General features: G+C 35.8%; 1 protein-coding gene across 1 annotated transcript in view; it reads right to left on the reverse strand.

Moving 5' to 3' along the window:
- PDS5B (PDS5 cohesin associated factor B) overlaps positions 1 to 27,380 on the reverse strand; it is a 109,770-nt gene that overhangs the window by 23,252 nt on the left and 59,138 nt on the right. Inside the window, exons 14-24 of the mRNA XM_061457535.1 lie at positions 26,692 to 26,773; positions 23,044 to 23,092; positions 21,449 to 21,588; positions 21,255 to 21,370; positions 19,366 to 19,471; positions 17,348 to 17,508; positions 16,618 to 16,741; positions 15,645 to 15,803; positions 14,785 to 14,853; positions 10,603 to 10,739; positions 4,401 to 4,524 (exon numbers count right to left, since the gene is read on the reverse strand). Of these exons, the coding sequence (XP_061313519.1) occupies positions 4,401 to 4,524; positions 10,603 to 10,739; positions 14,785 to 14,853; positions 15,645 to 15,803; positions 16,618 to 16,741; positions 17,348 to 17,508; positions 19,366 to 19,471; positions 21,255 to 21,370; positions 21,449 to 21,588; positions 23,044 to 23,092; positions 26,692 to 26,773 (1,267 nt within the window). The remainder of the gene's footprint in view (positions 1 to 4,400; positions 4,525 to 10,602; positions 10,740 to 14,784; positions 14,854 to 15,644; positions 15,804 to 16,617; positions 16,742 to 17,347; positions 17,509 to 19,365; positions 19,472 to 21,254; positions 21,371 to 21,448; positions 21,589 to 23,043; positions 23,093 to 26,691; positions 26,774 to 27,380) is intronic.

The following is a 27,380-nucleotide window of genomic DNA, read 5'->3' on the forward strand; positions in this document are numbered from 1 at the left end:
TTCAGAAACTGTACAGGAAGGTATCACACTCAGGACACAAGGCCTAACTTAGTACAGAATTGAGGCATGGAGTTAATGTAATTGTATACAATAGAACCAGTTGCTTCATGGAGCCAAAGATCTCCACCAAAACAGCTTTTAGTCACCCGTAATCACTGTGTTGATTTTATTACTGTGATTTCACAAATCTTCATCAAGCCATTAATATGAGAAATTGAATAAAATTCAACAGAATTACGAGATAAGATAAAGTCAAATACTGAAGAGAGTATCAAGCATTTTTCATCATACTGTGGAAATCTATGAACCAGTGTCTAACAGGTGCCAAATAACATGAAGGAAAATAATATGAAGGTGTCAAATTTACTCCTGCAATATTTTCAGTAATATATTTCCCCAAAATATATTAACTTTAAAATTCTCAGTATGGAAAATAACCTACATACTTTAAGACACCATTTAATATACCACAAAACAATTTAGTAACATAGCCCAAGGAAGGTTTAACAGCAGCAGGTGTGGAAAACAGAAGAAAATGTGCAGAAAAGTATAATGTAAGCAAGGCCACCAGAACAGCTTGGCCTATTTAACCTGTCAAAAACACGGGTCAAGAGGAAAGACCTGTTGTTTCTAAATGTGAAGAACAAAAAACATTAACAGTAATAAGGAGCTATCGTAGTCAAATGATGGCTTTGAAACTAGGAAGAACTGAAATGTGTTTCCAGCTATCTGCCAACAGGAAGTGTAGAGACAAAACCTAGCCACTGGTAACACAGACTGCTAAATTTGTAAACGGCATCAAGATAGATCATATAATACATTAAACAAGCCTCCATCTCTCACCACCTGAAAATTAGATCTAGAAGAAATTAATCAAGCTCCATTTTCCCTTCTGTGCTTCAAGCCACAGTCTTCCTGAGCTGAAACACCTGCTGTAATGGAGTTGAAGCAACCCAAGACCACAAGCCCAAACTGTGAGACCTACTCAAGATCTATTGCCTCTTTACGGAAAATTTAGTCCCCAGCAGCAGGCTAAGATACAGCCCTCTTCTGCTCAGAAACATCACCTAAATCTAAAGCCTTTGGGAAGCTTAAAAGAGACCTGTGCTTAGTTGGTATATGGACAAGGAAGCATGTCCTCCCCTTAACTCAGAGGACAAAGGAAGGCATAGTTTATTGCTACTAATGGTGTTGTGTGGCACAAAAGGGAATGATTATTGCTCTCAATAATAGAAGATAAAGAAATAAGCTTTAATTCAGCTCAGTTACACTAGTTCACTGCAAAAAAAAAAAGGGGGACCAAACTCAATTAAGGTCTAAATTTTTACATCATACAAATACAATGCATGCATGAAACCAAATTCACTTATCTACCTCTCTGAATTTAGTGCCAGTTCATCACAAATTCACCATTTAAAAGCATTTTAAAAAAATTTGCAAAGCAGCATGTACCCCTCAGACACAGCTCTGATTCTTGACTACAGGAATTAGCAACAATACTCCATTATGTATTCTGCTCTCTAATCATTTCACAATACAAAATGGCACCCTCAGAGAAAAAAAGAAATAGCCAGCATAGAACCATAGCAAAACATGTGCAACCATTACAGGCCTTAAAAATTAAGCTTTTCCTTTTGTTTAATCTACTTCCTGATCTGTCCACTTAAAAAAAAAATTGCTGTAAATTAAATTACATAATGCTAGAGTTAGCCTTGACATCACTTCAATGTCATAATTCATGAGTAGACTCAGCAGTTTTAAGAATAAATACAGTTAGAATGATCAGTGTCTCCCATCAAGAAATGGATTCTAATACTAAACATTCTAAGAACTGTCGTGGATTAAAACCAGGCAGAGCTCCTTCACTCACTCCCCCCCTTCTTTCCCTCCCCCTACTCCAGAAGGGAGCTACTGCTGAACCCAGGACAAGCATAAACAAATACGTATTATGTTATGTATGTATTATGTATACATGCAAATATCTCAAAATAAGCCCAGATGGTTTCCAAAGGAGATTAATATGGTGCCACAAGAGCCAGCAATGTGCACTTGCAGGCCGGAAAGTCATGAAAAGGGGCAGCATAAAAAGAACTGTGGCCAGCAGGTCACAGGAGCCAATTCGCCCCTTCTACCCTGCTCTCATGAGACCCTCACCTGGCATCCTGAGCCTAGCTCTGGGGTCCCCACTACAAGACAAACACAGAGCTGTGAGAACAGGTCCAGAGGAGCTGTGAAAATTGTCAGAGGAACGGAACACCCCTCATTTGAGGAAAGGCTGAGAGTTGAGCTTGTTCAGCCAAGAAAGGAAAAAGCTCCAGGGAAGCCTATTGCGACCTTTCAGTATATAAAGGGGGCTCGTAAGAAAAACAGAGAAAGACTTTTTACCAGCACCTGGAGTGACAGGACAAGGGGCAACAGATTTAAACTGAAAGAGTACAGGTTTAGATTGGACATAAGGAAGAGGTGTTTTATAGTAAGGGTGTTAGGACATCGGAACACGTTGCCCAGAGAAGTTGTGGCTGCCCCATGCCTGGAAGTGTTCAAGTCTGAGTTGGATGGAGCTTTGAGCATCCTGATTTAGTGGAAGATGTCCTTGACCAAAGCAGGGCAGTTGGAACGAGATTATCTTTAGAGGTCCCTTACAACCCAAACTATTCTACAATTCTACAGTGAAATGTGATACTAACTTGTTTATAAATGTTGATAACCCCACTACTTTCTTGTAATAAAAAGCTCATCTCTCAACATTCTTTTTTGAAAATTAAGAAGAGGCAAGCATCAGGCCCAAATATAGCAAAAAATCAAAACAAAACACAAAACAAACCAACCCCCCATCAAACTACAACCAAACACCAAAACCAAACCAATAAAAAAAAAAACAAGCAAAAAACCCCAAAATGGTGACAATATGTCCGTTATCAATATCCACAAAAGAGTTAAGACTGATACAGCTGGAAAATAGGAAGTGAAAAATAAAGTGGTAGACAGTGATGAAATGAAGGGCAAGGGGCTTGCACCAAACATATTAAAAAGAGAGTCAAAGCAATGAAGGCAAATTCTGACAGAGGAGAACATTTACAATAAACAAAAATATGCCACAGAAGGCAAATGACTGAAGAAATGAAGAGATTTTGATCACTGGGGTCAGGAGAAAATAGAACATGCAAAAACTATACTGGCAGTGCTAGTCTGCCATGACATTATCTGTCTGGAGTATCCTTTCCGGAACAGAGACAGAACTTTTTTGTCATTAGACTAAGTGGCTCTTTTCCTTTCTACTAATTTTTTTCCAAATTGTAAAAAATCTGTAAAACCCATTTTCACACAAGACTAACATTTATATTAGGTTTTGGAATAGGAACATTGAAAAGTCCTCGTTTTGGGTGTAAAAACCTTCAGTTATTACCACAGAATTTCTGCTGCAGTTAGATTTCATCTGCTTAAGTAATTTTGTTTTGTTCCATTTCTCTCATTTTTCATAGCATTTGGGAACTGAATAAAAGCTCCCTTTCAAAGGAAGATCCACATAAACATTGTTAAAACAATATGCAAGCCTAATACAGACTGTGTTACTCTGATATATGAATGGTTTTTCTAGACTAATTTAAAATGGGTTACAGGTTTTAAAACTTTAGCCAGTCATAGGACTTAAGGTCTAGACTGGAGTATCATTATTACTAAAGGTATGTTCTGGAAGAGATTCCTTCCAAAGGATTTCTTGACTTTTGTGAGGTCATGGGCAGTTACAAAAGTAATACCAAAGTGAGTCCCTCCATAATTGCCTTACTCTTAGCATGCGGATCAATTTCTGTAGAATTTCTTAAATCTACCAGACAGGAACACAGGGGATCACTATATCTCTGCTTACAATTTGAAAGTTATTTTCTTTCTGGTACTGTGGGCTCACAGGCATAAATTAAGGATGAAAATTGAGGCACCTATTGAGAAATCTCTCCCTATCTCTTTTAATATTTAAAGGACGGCAATTATCATTGCAGACCTCTACATTCCAGCTATATTCTACCCAAATATTCAAATATTCAAGAAACCAAGGTCACCATTGTCACCATAGTCCAATGTACTCTATATCATTTCAACTTCTAAAAATTTATTAATGCAGCTGGAGTCTTTTAACTCTATCCTGAATTCCTCGGTTTATCAATATTCTAACGTTTCACTACTTTAAGTTAGTATACCCCCACGGGACAGCTTAGTACTATAGATCTAATTCTCATCAAAAATCAGTTTTCAGGATTATGTAGTGGGAAAATAAATTCAAGCCAAGACTGAACAGTTTGCATAAAATGAGATTAGCAGAAGTATATACAACATACAGAACAAGCAAAATACATACTCATACATAATGCTGATAACCCACAACTCCCACCTAATTTCCTTACATTTATGGCTAGTGCACACAGCTGGTACTGTTCTAAGGTGATGATTTCATGGTAACAAGGTTCTTGTGCCAACTTCACAATAGCATTCCCTGCAGCCAGCCGCAACCGAGACATATCAGGTTTACTGAAAAAAACAAGCATATGCGTTATGAAGGTTAATTAGTAAGAAAATATGTAATTATTTGACGTAATCATTTGACTTAATTAAATCTCAATAAATTTGCATTGCTGAAAATCAGATACTTTAAAAAGAAGGAAAAGTTTCCATGGACTTTGCCACCCACACCCCCAAAAATCCACAGCAGAAGTAACTTCAAACCAGAAGTAGTTTTCTTGGCACCACATTTTACAGCCTGTTACCACATAACTATTACCTTGCCCCAACTTAGCAATGAAAATATTCCATGGGACTTCCTAAAAATTCCACATGTGTGTGAAAGTTTTAGCTGTACGCTGGGAAAGCAGAGTCCAAATTGCCCCTCAGAGGCCTCATTTAGCCTGTGAGATGCTTCCATTCAGCATGCTGATTTTTTCTTCAGCAGGGTGCTTCTGTCAAAGAAGTACCCCATTTCTAGTCCCCAGAGATGCCAAAGTTTGTCTAGAAATGCAAGAGCAAGTAGTGATAAGATAAGGGGGAATGGCTTTAAACTGCAAGAGAGCAGATGCAATACTAGGAAGCAATTCTTTACTATGAGGGTGGTGAGACACTGGCACAGGTTGCCCAGAGAAGTTGTGGCTACCCCATCCCTGACTGCTCCAAGACCAGGCTGGACAGGGCTTTGAGCAAGCAGAAGGTGGGCAGGGGGATTGGAACTACATTGTCTTTAAGGTCCCTTCCAACTCATGCCATTCAACGATTCTATGAACGACAGCTCAAAATCAATGCTGCAAGTCAACTTTAGTTAAGATTAGTTAGATATTATGATAGGTGACTAAGTGAAAATAACAGCAAAAAACAATAAGGCAAGTGAAAAAGTTTTCAACATGCTGAAGGTATTGTTACTTGACTTCCACACCAAAATTGCACTTCTACTTATGAATGGGTTTTTCTGTAACCTTTGTAAATATGATTGTAGGCTATCAGAATATCAAAAGCATCTTCAACAGGAGCTTTGCGAACTGATATCCACTTGATGTTAATAAATTTAATAAACCTAGTTGAGCTTTCACTGTTCACAGTTTATGTCAACAAAGTACATTACTTTGTTGTTTCTTCAGATCAAACACAAAGAAATTAGTTTTATGCATCTCACTTAAAGTACTAATGAATTCTATTCAGCAGTAGTAAGTACAGTTTTTTCCTTGGGTAACTTGAAGCAGGAATCAAGCTGTATTCTTATTTAGAAATAATTATTCATTTTAAGCAGGATAAATACTGTTTAACTTCTTAATCATTCCATTTTATCCTTAGGAAAAGCAAACACTGTAGACTTAAATCCATTATTGCAAAAACTGTATAAAGCATTTAAAGAATTCAATAAAAGGACATTATTAAACAAAGAGTACATGACAAAAATACCTTCTTAAGAGCTTAAACCTTAAAATTCATCTAATCAGGCTTCATACACACTCATGGTATGGAAACCACAGCAAAATCAAATACTAAAAAAATCAAATAGCAACCACGTGTCAGGACAAAAGCTGCGCTCACTTTCAAACATGGCATGAAGATTAACATGGTAATGTCTAGTTTTTAGATGGTAAATTTCACTTTAAAAAGAATCTTCTATGATAAGTGAACCCAATGAAGTTTTGCACTTCAGTGACAACTGAGAAACAGCAACTTACAAGCACAGAGTGACTGAGCTAAAGGAAGGATAAAATTAACAACTTTCAAGTAATAATAACATTGACTTTGAAAACTGAATCAAAGATATTTCACATAAAAGTTGGCTAAATTTTACAGAGTATGTGTGTTACAGAAATCACCACAAGCACGTGGGAAGGAAGAGGACAGTGTCAGTTGTGAATATCATTCTTACAGCTGCTGATGAAAACTCATCAGCTGCCTTATTCCCTGAAAAGACACTTTTGAAGAAACTCTTAACTGAGAATTTATTTTTTGTCAAACTGTAATAGCCAAAAGCTGTCTGATCTGCTATTGATCCCAAACCACACAATTATTAGGGCTGAAATAAAAGCTCCTGCATGATATAATTAAGCTTTTGATTATTTCTAATGATTCTGAAAATCGGTACCAAGGATTCCCTCCTCTCTTAAAACAATCTAGCACTGGAGTTGACATTTTTTTTCTTCTACTCCAGAGGATAAATGTCTGTGTTCAGTTTTCTAAGCATTTTCTATGTTCCATGGAATAAAAAGGGTCTTTCGACAACTTCTGAGAATGTTGCATATCAGATGGTGTAGCAATTAATCTATAGCACAGAACTATGAAGTTCTAAACTACATCTTTTTAAGCAAGCTTCAGTGTGAGGAAAATGCAGAGAACCTTTCAGAAAAATGTCAATTCAGGTTCATATCTAATATCAATACTTTCAGCAACAGCTAGTGTTCTCTGATACTCAAGTACTCTTTCTTTATGCTTAGTATAGATAAAATCCTACTACAAAGACATGCAAGATTCAACTTAGTTTTACCTGACCACAAATAAATCTGTATAATTTTTAATTTCAAATTTGTAGGACTGTTTATGACTCGTAAGATGAAAAATAAAGATCTGGAAAGGGCAGTTGAGATACTGATTATTGAAAAAAAATTAATATTAAAGCATCTGACACTGGTGAATTTAACTTACATATGCTAAGAACTCAAAGCAATCAGTTATTTCTTAAAAGAAATTCAACAAAGTCATCAATCCTACCACTTCAAAATGAGAGCACAGATTTATTTCTTTATTTTCCAAGTAAAACCTTGCCTTGAAATTTAAAAATCCCCTTCCCTTGCACTGTCACTGAGAAGTACAGTCGTGTATATTTAAAGAGGCATTGAGACAGAGTAATTTTTATGGCTCATGAGGACAATAAACCAAAATGATTATAACATGACTAAGAGCCCACATGAGGTCAAATGCCTTCTGAACCCTGCCATTTTCGGTTAATGCAATTATCTTTAGCAAATTATATATTGTTCAAAAGACAAGTGCAAGCTATGAACACAAAAACTGCCTCTATGTAGATCAACATCACATCAAGCACAGTTTAAAAGATTATGTTTTATACTCAACAGATAGTTTTGCTATCCAAGGACTACTCTAATTTGGAAAGGGCAGTGTCAGATTTGTACAGTAGGAACTCAGCAAGTACTGGGAGAAAGAAGATATACCCATTCTATTCTCAAAAGGTGAAGAATAAGGGTCAGGAAGCGTCAACAAGATACCAGGAACCTCCATGCAGAACTAATGTGCCTGAAATGTCATCATTGCTTCAGAGATGTTAACATGGGTGGTATGTCATACAGAGATAATGGAAATCTACCCTCCTTGCAGTTTAGAGCCTTCACAAAATGCATTGTGAAAATCACAGAATAGTTACATTTGGAAGGGATCTCTGGAGGTCATCTAGCCAAACCCTTCTCCTCAAGCATGGTCACCTAGAGCAATCTGCCCAGGACAGCATCCAAATGGATTTTCAGTATCCCTAGGGATGAAAACTCCACCACTTCTCTGTACAACCTGTGCCAGTGCTCAGGCCAGTCTTGCTAGTAAAGACTGAGGTAAAGGTGACATTCAATACCTCAGTGTTTTCCATGTTCCTGTCATCAGGGCTCCTGTATTGTTCAGCAGCAGGTGTACATTTTCCCTAGTCTTCCTTTTATCACTTACTTAAAACAGCACTTCTGGTTGCCTTTGTAATCCCTCACTAGATTCAATTCCAGCCAGTTGGGCTTTGGCTTTCCTAACAAGTCTCAGATGGTGTTTTCGGTATTCCTGCCAGGTTACCTGTCCCTGCTTCTACTTTCTGTACGCTTGATAGAACCACTGAATGATTTGGGTTAGAAGGGACCTTTAGAGGTCATCTAGTCCAACTCCCCTGAAACAAGCAGGGGCTACTTTAACTAGATGAGGCTGCTCAGAGCCCCTACAAACCTCACCTTTAATGTTTCCAATGAGGGGGCACCTACCACTGCTCTGGAGAACCTGTACCAGCATCTCACCATCCTCACTGCAAAAAAAGTCTTCCTTAAATCTAGTCTATATCTACACTCCAAGTTTAAACCATTATCACTTGTCCTACTGCGACAGGCCCTATTAAAAAGTCGATCTCCATTGCTCTTGTGAGCCTTCTTTAGGTATTGAAATGCTGCAACAAGGTCTTCCCAGGAGCCTTCCCGTCTCTGGACTGAACCACCACAACTCTCTTCACAGCAGAGGTGTTCCATCACGCTGATTATTTTTGCTGCCCTCCTTGGACCTGCTCAGGTCCATGTCTTTTCTGTACAATTGACTACAGAGCTGAGCACAGTACTCCAGTTGCAGACTTCAAGAGAGTAGAGTAGATGGGGAGAATCACCTCCCTTGACCTTCTCCAATCAAACTCTACTAAGCAGAACTCTGAAAGAAGCCCAAGTCTGTCCTCCTCAAGCACTATGATCTTGCCTTTTGCCTTCCTTGCTATCCTCAGGACTCTGAACTCCACCATCTTATGGTCGTTACAGACAAGGCTGCCTTTAGCTTTCACACCCCCAAGTCCCTCCATTGTTGACAAGTATGAGGTCCATCAGAGCACCTTGCCTTACTGGCTTCTCTATCACATGTGACAGAAAGTTACCATTGATGCTCTGCAGTAAGCATCTAGATGGCTTATGTGCTGCGTTGCTCCTCCAGTAGGTATTCGAGTAGATGAAGTACTCCATGATGGACAAGGCCTGCAGATATGAAACTGTTCCTAGATGTTTACAGAAGGCCTCATCCACTTCCTCTTTGTGGCCAGGAGGGCTACAGCAGACACTCACTACAATGTCACCTACACCAGTCTGCTCTTTAATCCTAACCCATAAACTCTCAGTTGGCTCATCATCCACCCCTAGGCAGAGCTCCAGGTTCTGGGGTTGAAGGGCTGCCTTCAACACAGAGCAACCTCATGTCATTGCAGCTTTCTCCCTCCTGTGAAAGTATGTCCAAGTCCTCCACTAACTTAAATAATGGAGCACTGACCACATCATTATGTAAAGTTTGTATTATTATTTGTAGTTTTGAGTACAAAAAGATTGGGAAAATTAAATTCCTAAAACATGCACAGTAAGTAATCATCACTCCAAGCATCAAAATACAGAGGACCTACAGAACTGATTGATTCTGGATAAGCCAACAATATGCTCTGAGCAGTTATGCTGAAAAGCTAAATTACTACCACTTATCTCCCTAGTAAATGCTATGAATGGTTGTATTACAGAATTTAAAACTATGAAACAGTTATTTTCAAGGAACTTTAAGATAAAGACTACATAGTTGCTGCAAAGATAACATACGAGACAATTCTCTAGTTTGCAACTTTGTTAGGTTCTTATCTGCATAATCACTGTATAGTTCTACCCCAAAATTAAAATTTTTACTTAAACTGGCACAATCCATGCAAGCCATTAATGGCTTTTATAGACATGAATTTTCAGTCTTTGGCTAGCAATAGTGGCTGACAACTTGTCACTTCTCCTACTGCAGAGGATTAAGAAGATACCCAGAAAAACAAATCAGTTTTGCCTGACAGATCGTCTAAAAGGTAAATTATTTATTGAGACTTTAATCCTCTTTACACAGTTTCCTCTTGTTTTCACTTTTAGAAGCCTCAAGGAATTAAAGTCTGCCTCCAAGCAAAGTGCCTTATGTACTAGCTATTCCCACCTGAGTTAGTGCAACACACTCTTTTTATTAGAAAGGCTGTCTATTGGCCTTTGGCATACACAACAATTGTACATCAGGAAGAGCAAGTTGCATAAAAAATTAAACACAATTTTCAACATGAAAGAGGAAGTTACACAGTTTATTCTTGCAATATCAGTAATGGCCCTTTGAAGAAAGGGATAAAACGAAGATGATAAAAACTTATATACAGCTATATCTAGTGTTAAGAAAAAAAAATGAGACGCAGCAAACTTATGTAAGCATCCAGCCAAGCTTACCACCAGTTCTTATGAAATAAGATGCATAATCATTAAGCAGTCTAACAGAATGGTTTAAGTACTACTTCAACTAAAACCCTAACCACCGCATCAACACAGACATCAAACGTTACCATCTGTAACATACCTAATTTTCCCCTGCTCTGTTAAATCACCATCACTATGTAATATTGTTGTTAGCAACCTCAGAGTAGAAGTTCCTGACTTGCTGTGGTTGTTCTTCATTCCTAGCAACCACCGAACCATCATCTTGATGGCCTGAATCTGCAAAAGAAAGAAAAGTTGATAGGTAGAAGTCAAATCACACAATGAACTCATTTATTTTAATAATCTTTATCATAATTTAATCACACAGTATTTGCCCAAATGCTTTTTGATGCTACAAACATAAACCTGTCAAGGCTGCAAAACATCATTTGAATACTGAAAGATATACTAGACATACTCTCACTAGACAGCAACATTCTACCGAAAGTCTCACACACTTATTACAGCAAATAAAAATCGTACAACAGTTAAGGTTTGAACTGTTCATTTTACTAAGCAATCATACATTTTGCCCTGTGAAAGCCTATTATCCTAATTGAGCTTACATCTATTAAACACTGTGGAACAGGCAAAACAATTTATACTTACTAAGAAAATGTTACTGGATCAAGAAGCAGAAGGCATTTTCATCTTCCTATATTACTATAATTCCTGTACTTAATCCCTATATGTTCTTTATTTATATATGAAATATTTGAGTTTAAGACATGTAAATTAAAAAGCACTTCACAGACATCTGACTGTTAGAGTATCAAACTGTATTAAGATAACTTGTTCTAGAAAAGAATTTTTTTTCATGGCTATTTAAAGAAAAGCCTCAAAGCATGTTACTTAGGATAACTTGTCCTTTGCCAATGGAAACATCAAGTGTTTTGAGGCAAGGTTCTAAAAGTATGCAGAATCCAGCTGCTATCAAGACACACTGAATAATTTCATATTTCTTTAGTAAAAATAAAGCATGAATTTTGAGATTAGTTTATTTCAGTATTTGAACCACTTTGTCCTTTCATTTTCCTTTGATATGAGAACACAGACAATAAGACAGAAAGAGGACTATCTTCCTACAGAAAAATGAAAATGCTGATCACATAGGCAGCCTTGGGGGAAGAAGAAAAACAAACCAAAACCAAGCTTTCAAAAATCCAAGATTTTTTTTGTAAACACTAACTTCAAATTTTCTCCTTGATGGGAAAGGCAGTTCTAATGACTTTCATGTAAACATTCACAATATCAGCAAATTAAATTTATCATACAGTTGATCTATTCGATTTAGCAAACTGACCACAATGGTCCCTTCAGATCTAAATTCTGTGACTGCCATCTATACCAGTTTATTTTTTTTTAGCACCATAGTCCATATTCTCCACCTCCAGAACTGCAATTCTGTTGGGTAACACCAGCAAGAGGTAGGATGTCTGTCACTCCAGATCTCCAAATACAAACAGTGTTTGTGGAACAGAAATGAAATTGTCTTGCATTAGCATTCCAACAGTCTTCCACTGAAACAACTCTAAGTATCCACCAGAAGATTTTAATAGCAACAAAACCAATGTAATAATAGCAGTAAAACCAATGTAGTAATAGTAGTAATAATAATAGCAGCAGCAGATCTTCTGTTAGCTTACCAACTAAAGTTTCCTCATGCCTTAACCAGTACCTGTAGTCATTAGTGCCTCCTGTTTGTTGGGAGGATGGAAATACGCCAATTCTATTTGGTCTAGGAGCCTAGAATCTTCCTCTGAGATTAAAAATGATTATACATGAGATGAAAATATAAAGTCAAAATGCAACATGGGTCAGAACCATATGGAGGACCACAAAAAACTGCTTTATACTCAGCAGCACAACATGAACAACATGTATTTGAAGTGCAAGCACAAGCGATAAGAAGTTACCATTTCTTAAGAGAATAACATGACAGATCTTTGATTTGTTATGAGAAAACTGGAACTGACTACTAGCTTTACATAAACTGTCAGAAGTGAGTAAGTATTAATTTTTAACATTAACAATTAAAAATAATCAACAGGTAGTTCTAACAACTTTGATGTAGAGGTTATCATCACGCTTCCACTGTAAAAGTGTAACGGGCTCCCATCCCATGTAGTGATCCTAGAAACACTGTCTTCTTGCATCAAGATGACGACACAACAGTTAGCTCAGGTTTATGCTACTTGACTTTTCAGAGTGACAAATGCTACAAGTTTGTGCAGAAGTGGAAAATGAAATAATGCCCATTTAAAGCATTAAAGTTAGAAAAATAGGATGAGAAACTTATACTGCTGTGTGCACTTAAGGAAACAAGAAATATCACTGCTTCTACATAAGTCTTAACCCACTGCAGGATACAGAGTATTCAGTACTGGTCACTGTCAAGAGTCTGCTGCTTTAGAGCAGACACAAGTGCCAGGCATAGGAATTCAAGTTTAACTCATACAGTAATTAATCCAATTTAATACTGTACTGAAACAGTTCTCTACAGACATTTCATTTAAGGTTTAGCACCCAAAACTAAGGGTAGCCTGTATCAGTCTACATCTGTTAGGCTGGACAATACTAAAATCTTGTCTTCATCAGTACTTCCCCCTTTCAAACTTAAACTTGCTAGTTTTAAGATCCCCATTAGATAGGCAATTATGTTACAAAGGGAGAAAGAGGCTTTTAAAACCAGAGTGAAATAAAATAGACTGTGAGAGAAAAATCATTTACAAACTAATGGTGTGGCCTGCAGTGTTCATTAAATATAGGCCTCTCAGTGGTAATAAATGCTAATTGAATTTGCAATCAATTTTCACAATAATCTGTTTTCATTTGCCAATAAACACTGTACAGTTTTCAGGCTTGGCTTCAACTTTGAATTGCCTGAAGATTTTCTATAAACCAATTCCCTTCCAAACAGCCAATTGTAAGAAAAGTTTTATCAACAAAAAAGAACATTTTAGAGAGATACAACAGCTTCATGAATCTTTAAAAAATTAAGAAAAACAATTAATATTTACTGCTTCAAGTTACACATGTAATCACTGAAGTGAAATCATGTCTATTTTAAACTAGCAGTTCATGAAATCAAAACAAACACGCATTCTTTCAACAGTTCTTGGAGTGCACTGTGTATCTATGGAGTTGCACAAATACAAAAAATATCCTTGCTGTAGTCAAACCAATAAAAAGCTAAATAAACTCCAAACACAACTGAGCAGTTCTAGTAAGAGTTCTGTACTAAGCTGGAAACAAAAATACTTGTTACATCAGCAGAGAATAAGGTATGCTACAAAGAGTGTAACTTAACAGAGAAAACAAAGAACTTTTGAATAAAGTTGCTCTGATTATTTAAAAAGGCACTGGAAATTAAATGACTGCTACACTTAATTTAGAAACAGCATGTTATGAAGTACATGTATCTCACTGATTCTGAAAGAAAATGCAAAAGCACAATCTATCCCTGTTCTGAAGAAAGGGCATTTAAAACGCAAATACAGACATAGGCTACGTTTTCTACAGTGTAAACCTATTTCTCATTGAGTGAAAAATTAAGTTAGAATATCTATTACCAAGTTCAGAAAATGTAATAATAAACTTGTTCTAAAAAAACAATAAGCTTGAGGTGACATTTTAAAGTTAAAAAAAACAACAAAATCCCCACCATTTTAAAGCTGGGTTTGCTGGTTTGTGGTTTGTTTTTTAGTTTTGTTCCCCCCCCTCCCCCCCTTAAATCTTGTTTTTCTGGTACACTCTGTACACAGAGCAAAACAATTTAACACATTTCTTCATTTGAAGAAACTGACAAACCCAAACCCAATTTTTACTTTATTCCAAACAGCACTGAAAGTTCCTTGGAATGTCCTAAATATTCAAAAGAAAAAGGAAGACTTTAAACAGTCTCCATGGTATTTAACTCCTATATGAAACAGAAGGGAAGTATATCTGTACACTAACTGTGATAATATCTGAAATACTGTTGCACACCAAACCTATGCTTATAACAGGCTATAATAAAAATTCAATAAAGCATATATGTAAATTTATTTAGAAAAGCAAAAAAAAGTACATGCTCCCAAAAGCAAATTCTTCTGACAATCCAAAATGTGTTCTGGTAAGATACTCAATCTAAAAACAGTTATTTCTTTTTTACTTTTAGAAAGGTGACAAGCAGAAAAAAGCAGTTGACAGCTTTAAAAATTTAGAATTCTTTTAAGAATTCTTATTCTGTAACAATAGTATTATTACACAATGATACCAAAATATAGTAAGTGCTACTTACTTTAACAAGTGTTTCAGGAGACACTTCTTCATCTGGGACCCAAAGTTTTGTTGTCTTTTTCCCTGGAAGCTAAAATAAACGTTACATTTTGTTACATTGCCATTACTCTTCAGTGAAACCTGACTAATCTCCTCTTTCCTGTTTGCTTCTCAAGTCAATACTGCAGCACCCACTGGTTTGCTATATGCCTTCTATCTTTTACAGAAGTAACGATTATGGGAGCGAGATGCTGTTCGTACCTCACAATTCAAGTATCAGCAAATTTGACAGCAGTAGAGGAGGTTTTATTGTTGTTACCTGAAAACTATTGCTTTTGAGTGTAATAGCCATTGCTTTCAAATTAATTTCCAGTTTCCATATCCAGTAGATTGGAACTTCAAGAGCATAGTTTGACAGTAAATCTTTCCCTAAACAATGTCTGGCAATGCACAAGTACTATTTTTCACTTTATAAACACTATGAATACAGAAGTAGTAGAAAAATTAAAATTCACAGTCTTCCAATTAGACAGCATATTTCAGTTTCAAACACATTATACTTCCTAAAAAAAAATAAATCACAACTTGCTTGCTCAAGACAAGGGATTAAGTGAGTGAAGTCATTACCAATTTTACCCATTTTTAACAAAAGGCAAATCATGAGTGATTAAATGCTGTGCTATATAGCTTGTCACTTTTGTAAGGACTACAAAATTAGTACTACCTCCTTTCCTGTACTGTGGGTTTTCAGTTCAAACAGTACACATTGATATCTATCACAATATCCAAATGTAGAAATCAAAAAGCCAAAAATTTTCGTATTTGTTGAGTATCATACCACAGGAGAAGCAAAATCTTAATAAGAGGCTTTAAAATACTTACCCTATCGTTCATTAGCAAATCTTTAACAATAAAAGTGGCAACCAAAGATTTCAAAGGGGCAGCAAACTGATCAGGTGCTAGCATGGCTATGTGGCCAATAGTAACCAACGGTGTGATGAGATGCTCAAAATTGCTTGGATCCAGACTTTTATGCAGTGGCTAGAATAAAGGTAACTGTAATCAGTAATATTCAGTAATCAGTAATATTCAAGTATTACTGATATAATCTGTGTCTTATTGAGGAGAGAGGGGTTGGAGTTCTGCACTAAGTTGTCCATGACTATTTATTTTTCAGAAATACAATTTTTTTAAAACTACTGTTTTGATTTAAAGACAGATTCATCAACCCTACAAGTCTCCCACAAATCAAAAGAAAAAAAAAAATCACAAAGAAACACAAACTGTTTGTCACATCTGCATAGTTCAGAAAGTGGCAGCTCAAGCAGGGTTGTTTAGTAAACAACATGTATTTTCTTGTTGAAGAAATGGGCATGCTATATCTCAAGATCATAATTTCAGTAAAGGACTACGATTCAGCCTTCAAGATAAACAGCTGATGAGCACTAATTAAAAAGTGTATTTGCAGTTATAACTTTAAAATCTATTTAAATAGTCTCTACCATAATTCAGTTTTCCTTCATTTCTATAACCATTTAAATACTTTGGGCCAGTCCCAGTAAGGATAAGGAACGGCGTATGGCTCCTCTTCCCATAAAAAGTTCATGGTTCTAGCAGACAGTTTAACATTTAGTTTTACTCTATCATCTGTTAAAATACATAAACATGGATCATAGGATACAAAACCCCCCTCCACTACCATATTTCAGACCAAACTGAAGAGAACAAAAGGAAAGGGGAAAAATATCTTTTGTAAATTTGATACAACTTGACATATAAATTAGTACTATCTCCCTCATTTTACATTTGCAATATAAAAGATTAAGAAAAACTAACTTAAATATTTTAATTTTACCTCAAATATCTGTGCAAACTGTGTTTCTTTGCTGGAAAATATTGCATGGATGCAATGAATAGCATACTTGGCTTGACGAGGGGGTCCCTTTTTAGCTTTATGATGTAACACTGGAAGCAAAGCTCTTAAAAAACAAGAAAACACACCTTTTCACAAATTGAAAAATCTTCAAAATATCAAACCAGCAAAAAAGTACAGATATACATATAAAGAACATAACACCTCTGCAAAAGCGCTAGTTATCCTGGTTTTGGCAAATTCTTCAAAGAAAGAAATGGCTTGTAAGTAAAAGCCCCTGGCTTTTGTTGATAAAATGTTATGTACTAGAAGAAATATTTTCTCTGCACAAGTTATTAAATGCCCTTTTGGATATATTCTTGTCTACACATCCCCATTAAATTGCAAAGAATGGGTTTACATTGCCATATATTTAATTTAGGGGGAAAAAACACACCAAACCAACACCCCATATGTAATTCTGAAGGGCAATGATATTGTATTAGTGCCAGTGACATATCAGCTGTTCACTACTTCAAATACATTCATTTCACTTCCACTGTTCAAAAAGCACCACATTTTAAAGACATTCAAAATCTTTTTCCTGTTTTACCTGAGTAATACCTTATTTCAAAAGAACGCAGGATAGTGCTATAGTATGCAAAGGGAAGAAATAGAACTTCCAAAAACCCATAAAGAACACCACTCAAACAAAGTAAGACGGAAAACTTACGATCGTATATGAGGAAAATCTTCCTCAATTTTACTTCCTGTGTTTTTGAAAATTTGTAATGCAGCTTCTGCTACCTTTTCATCATCCATTTTCAAGCAAGCCAGGAGAGATTCAAAAGTTTCAGCTGAATGAAATGAGATAGGGTGCGTAAATGAAAGTACCTGCCAGAATAAGATGAAAGCCATGTTAATATTTTTTTAAAGGTCCACTTACATAGAAACATTCCATCGTGAGTAATTTTCCACTGCCACACTGCAATATTTATCATACTCTGCCTGGTTTTGTCACATGATCCACACTTCTCTTTTCCTGACTTTTTCTGGTACCTCCTAAATAAGTCTCTGTCTTTATACATGATCTCATTAGTTTTAACTTAATTCTTCAGTCTCAATTTCTTCTCCTGCTATTGTGAACATGCACTTTTCAGTGGCGACATCTACATTAGCAAGTACTGGCTTACAGCAGAATCAGATCTTAAAAGAAATAACTGATACTAAGGAAGCAATATTCACATTTCAGGGGTTTTACTTCAGAGTATTTTTAGACAGACTTGAACCCATTTTAGCCATTGCAACAGAACGTGTGCTTCTGAAGCCCATCTCAGTTTTGTTTCTCCAAAAAGAATACAGCTTATGTGCTCCCAGACTTCATGCTTGTTTGCCAAGTGGAATAACCGGTTGCACTCCAAATTGAAGCTCCTATCTCCAGAATAGTAATATAGACATATCCAATAGGGTCTCTAGTCCCTCAAGGTTTATACAGCAGCTCATCAGATCCTGTACCTCTCCTTCAGATTCTTGGACTCTGTTTTCAAGTATGACATTCCTTTCATGTTAATAAATAAATAAATAAAATCCTCTTTTGATCCTCCTTTAAAGTTTGCCCTATCTACATTTGTAAATGGCTGTTGATTACTAGCCTCTTTCCACACCATATTCTGACCCATGGCAAAGAAATGATCCTCAAAATTTAGGAACTTCTTCACACTCAGTTTTCCATTTTCCTCTCCATTTTATGGCATTCCCTTTTCTGGACTCCTACATTTGTCCATTCAGGATTTTTCTCATGATGTACAGATCACTTTCCTCAGGGCAATCTTACTCCTTTTCCTTAAATGTGTCATGTCAGTTCATATGAGTATTTAAGTACTGACCTGGGAGCCTTCTTTCAAATATATAGTCCTTTGTGACATGATTCATTATTACTCAGATTAACTTTTGTGCTACTGGATTTCTGTACTTTTATCTAAACGTGCACACCTGGTTAGATAGTCACATGCTCTCAGATGAACCTACCACGCCCTTAGCTGATCTAAGATATTCTGAAAACTTAAGTATGGGAGTCCTTTAGATTTGGAGGCCTCTGAAGTCAATCCACCCCTGGACCACTCTCAACACAAACATGTAACTGAAGTGGTAATACAGTATAAGTACAATTCTGTTCAAGTACAGGCAAATCTGACTACAATGTACTATTAGCCTAAAGTCTTTGAGAAACACTAAGTGAAACAAAAAACCCTGTGTAATGGCATCTGAAGTTTCAGGCATGTTGCAGTATTGGTAAGTAACAGTGACCAGCCCTTTTCTTTCCCTCTAGCAAAAAGGGCGTACAGAATAAGAAATTCTGTACACTGTCCCCACAAGTGGATCTTTATGGAGTTTGCTATGTTAACTGAGTCTCCAAGACTATACAGAGTTGAAATAGGTAAGACACAAATTTATGAGGAACTACTAGGAATCACAGTATGATGCTTACAAGTACAGTTCCAAAACTATTATAAATATATTCAAAAGCAACTAAATTCACACTCTAATAATAAAACTTCTAAATTCTTCTTAAGATAACTTTACTTATGTGCCATGTAAGATGAACAGAGAGAACAAAACCCAAACCAGTATTCTTTCAGACAGCCACCACATGCTTATGGCTAAAGATACTGAGTGCCAATTAAAAGTCTATTTTAACAAAGTTGCTTCAGAAAGTTTTACATGCTCACTGACCACCAGGAGTATACTTGCCTTAAGCAACTCAAGACCTGCCCTGATTGCCTGGTCAGTAGGTACACCCTCATCTTCATCATCAGCTGTTCCATCTATAGACTTGTTTACTTGCTTGATAAGGGCACTAAAGAGGAAAACAAAGTATGGTCTCGTATTTACTACAATTCACTGTGTATGACAGTTTTCATAAGATATAATCTTATTAATGGAATTTATTAAAAACTTAAAACATAAGCTTGTTATAAAACAAATATCAACTACATACATAACCTGGTTACAATCATCTCCTATCTAATTCAAAGTTTATGCAGCATTAAGTTAAAAAACATTTATCCATCAGGAATAAGATGAAAGAACCATAAACAAATTACTCCAGAAGGATGACCAAAATAAGAAATCAATTTGAGCACTACAAGCAACAAATTCAGGTAAGAATTACAGTGAGGCTACTAGCTGCTATGGCTTCTTAAGAACTGATGGAAAACAACTGTTTACAATGTTTAGTATACAATCCAGAGGGGAAAAAAAAAATAAAAAAAAATTAAATAGCTTTACTAAGAGTTGATGAAATACTTAAAAGACCTATTTTCTGCACATTTCACCTTGACAGTAATGCTTCATTTTCTCCTTACACTGTACCCTAGGAAAGGAAATGATTATTGAAACAACCCTATTAGTGGGAGGTGTAGGCAGCTTCCGTATCATAAACCGAACAATATTCAGAATATTCCCCCAGTACATCCTGTAAATAATATTTATAGCAAAAAAAAAAAAATCCCCAAACCAAACAGCCTCAAATGAAAAGAAAAAAGCCCCAAATGAAAATAAATAAGAAAACCCCAACTGGTAGCAAACCAAGGGCAAGGCCTCTTAGCCAGACTTCCCACATTTAACCTTTTTTTCCTGCCCTTAATTGGACAAAAATGACCACATAATAAAATCAAAACAAAAACCAAAAAATAAACAAACAAAAAGCCCCATCAAAACTTAAACCAAAACCAACCCAAACCCAGTGACTTTCAAAAACAAAGTGGGAGTTTAGTGAAAGTTTACAAAGATGCAAGTAAACCAGTTCTGTGGCAGAACTGAAAATACATATTTTTTACTACTTTTTTTCCCCCCTTGTATACTATAAGGCAGTCAGCAGGTAGACAACTCAGTGCCACATGTGAATCTTACTTAAAAATATACATTTTATATTACTTCTGTGTATGTGAAAAATCTGTTTTCAAATTTAAATTAAAAATCCAGCTACATATTGTACTCGATCCAAGATCAGAAACAGATTAAATGAAATCTCAATGGCTCCATTACATTACATACATGACAGGCAGAAACTGAAAAGCTCGAGTATTATAGTTGGAATTAACAGGTAAGCATTTCCCAGTATTTAGAACGACCTGTCTCTAAATAAGGTACCACATATCTCAAAATACAGCTGTTAAATAATTATTTCAGCAATTACATTTTTCCCCTCCCATAACTTAACTGGCTTACTTTTCTTTAAAGTCTTGATGCCTCATCACCATAATCTTTACTTCCTCAGTTAAATTACTGGTTAGATCACACTATGAGCTAATATTCTATTTGGAAAACTTCAGTGAAGAGCTATGGACAGAAATTTCTTATAAAATCAGTTAATGAGTCACAAACCAATCTTCTCCCATCAGCAACAGATACATTTTTTCTGATATGTTGTCATGGCTGTGCTGAATGACAATTCAATTGTTTCTGTGGCTACATCCTGAACTAGCACACAAAATCCCCTAAGCAAGGGGAAAGAAAACACTGCAGGTTACCAGGTCTTAAACTGTAGCTTCCAGTCCATTAAAGCTTACGCTTAAAGGTGAAATAAGAAGCCCTGATTTCAAACCCTGCAATCTACAGCCAACACGCACACAAAATACCTGATGGATTCAGTATCAATGTGCACAGGAGCAATTCTCTCAAGAAGAAACTTTATCATTTCCAGGAAAGGATTTGTTGGTTGTTTTGGATTGCCCAGCTTCTTTGTTATCTCCCTCTGCAATATTAAGTTTCAATTAAATTTATAATCAATTCAGTTCCAAAAATATTAACACATTTTAAGAGCAACTCTCACCACACATCCTTCAGCCTGTTTGCAGGAACATGTTGGGCTAACAAGCATTTCTAACTGACTTCTTATTTTTTCATCATCTTCTAGAACTTGTGTGAACTTTTTCATGAAATCTTGAGCTTTCCCTGGATCAGGAAGGTTTCCTTTAAATAAGAAAAAGAAAGCACTATTTATTTTAAGAAGTATGAAGTGTCAGTATTGTAAATTACACAATTTCAAAATGCTACACCAAGAAAGTTTCTCCATGTGCTTAAGTTAACTAAGCGGGGGGAAGAGGTGTAAAAAACCAAACACCACAAAATAAACAAAAGACCCAAACCACAAAACACTTTAAATTATGCTGATATACCTATGAGGACACTAGTTTCTAAAAACTGGTATACCCACAGACCTCCCCATGCTATTTCCTTTCCTTAGTCTTCACACTCATTTTGCAGCAAGTCTAGGTGCTCTTGTTAACAACATTAACAGCTGAAGTTGACCTCAGAATGAAAGGTCTATAACTCTACAGAAAAATACACTCTGTATATAGCTCACCTGATATGACAGGTGTGGAATAACATTAAAAGGGTATTTTTGCTAAATTACTCCTCCACGCTGCACAACAGCTTATAATATTTCAAAAAAAAAAGCGCTTTTAAAATGCATTTCTTAAACGACATACTAACATTACCATTAAGCAAAGTTGGCACAGAAAACAGTATAGGACTACAGGATAGCGAGCTCAAAACAAGTTCTACTAAGTATTTCTTTCCATTTATTTGTTTTGGGTTTCTTAATGCAAGCCAGAATTAAAAGAATCAGAAAAATTACAAACTGAACAACTTTTATATTATAAAACAAAAGGAAAAAAAGGATTTGGAACATGGCCAACCAGGTAGTAAGATTCAGTTTTTCCTCCAAATTTTTACAAAAATTTACATAGCCTTAAGCAGTATCAATTTCTGCCAGAACAGCTGGCTTTTTCTTTATTATTATTATTTTAAAAAATAAAGGTTGATTTAAAAACAAAGTTTCAGAACTGTAAAGCATGTTTTTCTTCTTCATACTGGTTTTAATGCAATTGGCATGGTGGTCTGGGGGGAACAAGATATGTTCCTTTGGGGTTGATGGTTTTTTCTTTGCTGTGAATTCAGGTTACATAAAAGTTCTTCAGTTTCCAAGGTGCCTTCCCTGCTACTGAAACCCAAATTATTTTGTGCTCTCCCAACAGCACTTACAATGTGAACACCTCAGAGATAGATAAGTTAATAGATATTTTAGGAGGTTAGTTAACATCAGTTAATATATATTCTATTATAAATGGTAAAGCAGACACTGACACACTAGGATCTAGATTTTTAATTAGTCCACAACATATACAGCCAAAGTGTCATGTGATTAGCTTCATGAGTGGAGACTTTTTACAGTAAGGAAGCAATTCTGCTTACCATTGTCTTAATTCTTTAAGGCATATTGTTACGTCATCTTTATCATGATTTGTTATATTTCTTTTATCTGTTACAGAACTTTTTATTAAGCTTATCTCAAATGATATTTAAAGCAAGAACGCAATACAGTTAAACTGCAATTTTAAAACTGTAAATATTTTAACTTACTTGTTATAACCATCACTTTTGAGAATATAGCTTTACTGCTGGCATCTGTCTGTAAGTCACAAAAGAAAAATAGATTAAGTAAAAATTTTACATTATATATTTCCATTTGGATACTGAGTGAGCAAAATACCACAATGCATTATCAACAAGTCAGCATCAGTATGTTAGAAATCAAAACTACCACTGCAAAGTTAATGCCAGAAAGTTACAGAGAATAAAAGCTAGGTCACACCCAGAGTATCATTGTCTCAGATGTAAAATATTTTTATTACTTTTCAATCTACTATATAACTTATGAACAGCACAAATGGTTTTTTTCTGTAATTGTTTTCCATCTAACGCCTCTTTCATTTTTAAATATAAAATGGACAGCAAGCATTAAATTCACTTTGTCTTCTTGTTCAGATATTGATTGTTGGTAGCAGTCCCCAACTTAATGTAAAGAACATAGCAAGTCAATAATAAGACACCTTCTACCCCTCTTTAGCTGAACAGGGAAGGCAGTTACTGTGAAAGTAACAATCACAAACCATAACAAAACAAATGACAATATAACTGCATTTCAAGATATGTGTGATGCTTAGATTTCAGTGCAACTGTTACTGATATAAAGTCATCCAACAGCATCTTACAAGCAAAATAAGTTATACAAAACAGTTTTTTTATTTAATTTAGTTTCCTTTTGTCAGTAATTCTTCTGGTATAGGATTTCAAATTCCACATGAAAAGTCACCTTAAGAGTTAGTTCTGGCACTGAAAAAGTGGAAGATGAAAAACCTACTACTGAAGGTAGACAAACTACTTTCCAGGGCACTCTGTCCCCACTTTTAGCTGTATTCCACAGTATTCTACAGACTAGGAAGCTTTACTGAATTGCACTGAAGTTTGAAATATTAAGAAATTATCAGTAAAAATGCCAAAGGGAATCCTTAATTGTACTCTGAAGATAAACACCCAAATCGTCTTCAGAAAAGTGTTCTAAAGCGGACAAAATAATTAAAAAAGATTGAAATCTTTCACTGCTGCATAAGTGTTGTTAAACAACTTGGAAATCTTCATAACTAAAATGAAAATTGGAACCTGAAAAAAGATTCAAGCTTACAGCAATGTTGCCAAAAGCATACAGACCCATCATCTTCCAAACCATAAAGGAAGCTGCTCTTTTGCCAACTGACTTTTGACAGATCGACTTCAGTGACATAACTTATGAAGTCTGCAAAACTCCATTAATGCATATAAATAGTATCAATTATGGGCTACAACTATCAAATTATATTCTTCTGAGAAAGATTTAAATAGTAAAACTACCACGCTATCAGCTTTCACTGAAGAGTATTTAAAAAGACACACGGAAATGTCCATTTCATAGAATGTTTTGGGTTTGAAGGGACCTTAAAGATCATACAGTTCCAACCCCCTGCCATTGGCACAGACATCTCCCACCAGACCAGGCCCTTCAACTTTTCATAGTAAATTTCTGTTCTCTAGAATGGAATTCACTAGATACTATAAAACAGGATTTTGAGTTCTAACATAATTTGCACAGGTTTTTTGTTATTAAGGATATTAATTAGCAAATTTGTGGAAAACATGGCAATGTTTGAGAAGAGAGGCAACCTATCTGAGCATAACAAAAATATAGCATGAGATTAAGACAAACAAGGTTTTTAGTGAATGTTCTTCACCTCATGACATGGACACTTCGCATGTAATTCTAGCCATTAAGTATTTCTGCAGAACTGTCTGGCACTTTTTAGTGTTGGAAGAATGCTGCAATTTTCAGGGCTTCTGGATGTCACAGCTGAACAAGTATGTTCAGACAAGAAATGAAGGAAAAAAAAACAAAACAAAAAACCCAAACCCCAGTAAAACAGAAATAAAAACTGGTTTACAGGATTTAAATAATGACGTTAACAGATACAGAATTTCCATATTTGCACCTCTTACAAGTCAAAAGAAAAATACCAAAACTGTACTGTGGCGTTTCTTTGTTTCTGACTGATCTGGACTTCCAATACAGGCTATGTCTTCAAGTACTGGCTAAAGCTCCCATTAAAACAAACCTAAAGTTAAGCAAACTACTAATCATCAAATGAAGTAACCTGAATCCAAAGTATTTTTTTAACTTCTAGTAGTATAACTCCGTTGAATAATGACAGATTGAAGAAGATCAAGAAACATTTATTTTTAGAAGATCTACTGTGGCACTTTATCTACATTATCTTGCATTCACGATATGGAAGCATCTGCAGCAAATAAAGCTTATACTGCAGTACTGATAAACCAGCATTCCCCCACTTTTCCTCAACCCTCTTTACCTCTGCGAGCTCTCACAATGCCTACACTTGCCACAGTGACAAGATCTACAGGAGAACAAATCAACAACTAAGCTATAATCATTAAGTGAAGAAATCAAACTGAAGTGAAAAAGCACAAACAGTAACACCAAGTCATATTCTAACAGATTACTAGTTCGTTTCTGTTTTGTTTTCTGAAAGAAACTGTTTCCACAGCTCTGAATGGCTCATAGATATTTCTCTTGAGATTATTACTGCCTTGGACTGAATGTCTCTTCAGTTCATGATTATGAAAACTCACTCTTACAGTTATTTAATTCTATGAATTAATTATCAATTTGGGGAAAACACACAAAATCAAAACCAACAAAAACACAAACAAGCCATATGAGGCACATCACAAGTAAAAGGTTTGTTAAAAATACCTAAGCAACTGCACTGGGTGTAAAGACAGGGTTTGTGGTAACAAAGGGCTGCTGGGCTGACCCACTAGGGAGGAGGTTAGGGACTGCCCTGTGCCTGCCTAAGCTGTTTCCAGCCAGCTCCACAACCAACAAATCAAACCAACACAACTCTAATCAGTGACAGAAGCCTATGGTGCCTCTGAGAAGACGTATTTAAGAGAGAAGACGCTGGAGAAAATATAACTCTAAAGGGATTGAGGCTAGTGGAAGAATCCCTGATGGAGCAGTGGATAAGAAACAAGGAGCAGTGGATAAAAAACGAGGAGCAGCAGAAGGAAAGGAACCACCACACCTCATGCCCATCCCCTGCGCTGCCATCACCTCACTGAAGGGACTGAGCCTAGCGTGCAATGGGGGTCTGAAGACTGTAAAAGAGCTGCTCTTAAGTGTGTGGTTTGTGGGTTTTCTTTTCTCTCAATACCAGAATAAATAAAAAGTTTGTGTTAACAGACAACAAACTTAGTAAAATTCCCTCACTCAAAACCATTTTGTTACCCATGACAGCATCTCAGACTATCTGAAGCCCCCTACATTCTCCAATGTAGTCCTGTTACTCAAAAGAATATTACAGTGTAGAGAATCAGCACTTAACAGCAAATGACAGGATGAAAGTCACATGGACAAATGTAAACACATCAACAGCATAACACTAGTTTGAATAAAGTGCTAATACTGGCACTTATCAAAACCTACATGTTTAATTCCATATTATATTTGATATAACCGAGAATGAACTTTCATCTCCCTGAAAAAAAATTTCCTACTGCAAGTGCAGTCTAGTGGAATATCAGTTAACTTTCAAAATATTTTATGTGATTAAAAATAAGCTTCAGATTGTGAAACAAATGAAATTAAAAATCTGCAAGCTAAAGATAAGTTGAACTTACTTTGGGTTGTTTTATTAGGTCAACCAAATCCTTTACTTGATGTCGTAGAAGATTCTGACATTTCCACATTTCATTCAGTGCTCTAAAGAAAAATAATAATAAAAAAAAATAATTTTAAAAAAGTTGTCAAAAATCACAAACTCTATAAAGAACACAACTGACCAAGAAGACCCCTTAAATCCTTTTCAACTCCAGTCTCAGAAATATGCTTATCACCTGAACTTCAGCTGCTGTGTGAGCAACGGTTAAACATTTCTTAATGGCATGACATGGTCATATTAGATTGGAACAAAGTGAGATTTTAAAACAAGTTTCATTTCAGATACTTAACTACATAGCCTTTAAAAGGAGTAGGAAGTAACTGATATCTGGCCCATAAAGAGTTCATTTGTACAAGCATGAAATCACTCTTCTAAAGACATTCCAAGAAGCGGGCTAAAGCAGACGTTTAAGATTTTTATCATGAAAACAATGTTTTTCTTGCACACAGAAAACAGCTACTAGATGAATAAATTGTGAAAAGTGGACACAATTGGACTCGTAAGAGATACAATAGAGATATTTGATAAAATCGAAAATTAGCACATTTTCCAGGAAAAATAAGCCATATAAATAATAAAGTCACAGATTCACTTAACCTTTCCTAAGCCACAAGAAGTCAGTTCTACGTAACTGAACATACTGTGTCT

Source organism: Pezoporus flaviventris, unplaced genomic scaffold, assembly GCF_033815535.1.
Source record: "Pezoporus flaviventris isolate CSIRO_AGI_PZ_B2104156 unplaced genomic scaffold, CSIRO_AGI_Pfla_v1 ptg000025l, whole genome shotgun sequence".
NCBI lineage: Eukaryota > Metazoa > Chordata > Aves > Psittaciformes > Psittacidae > Pezoporus > Pezoporus flaviventris.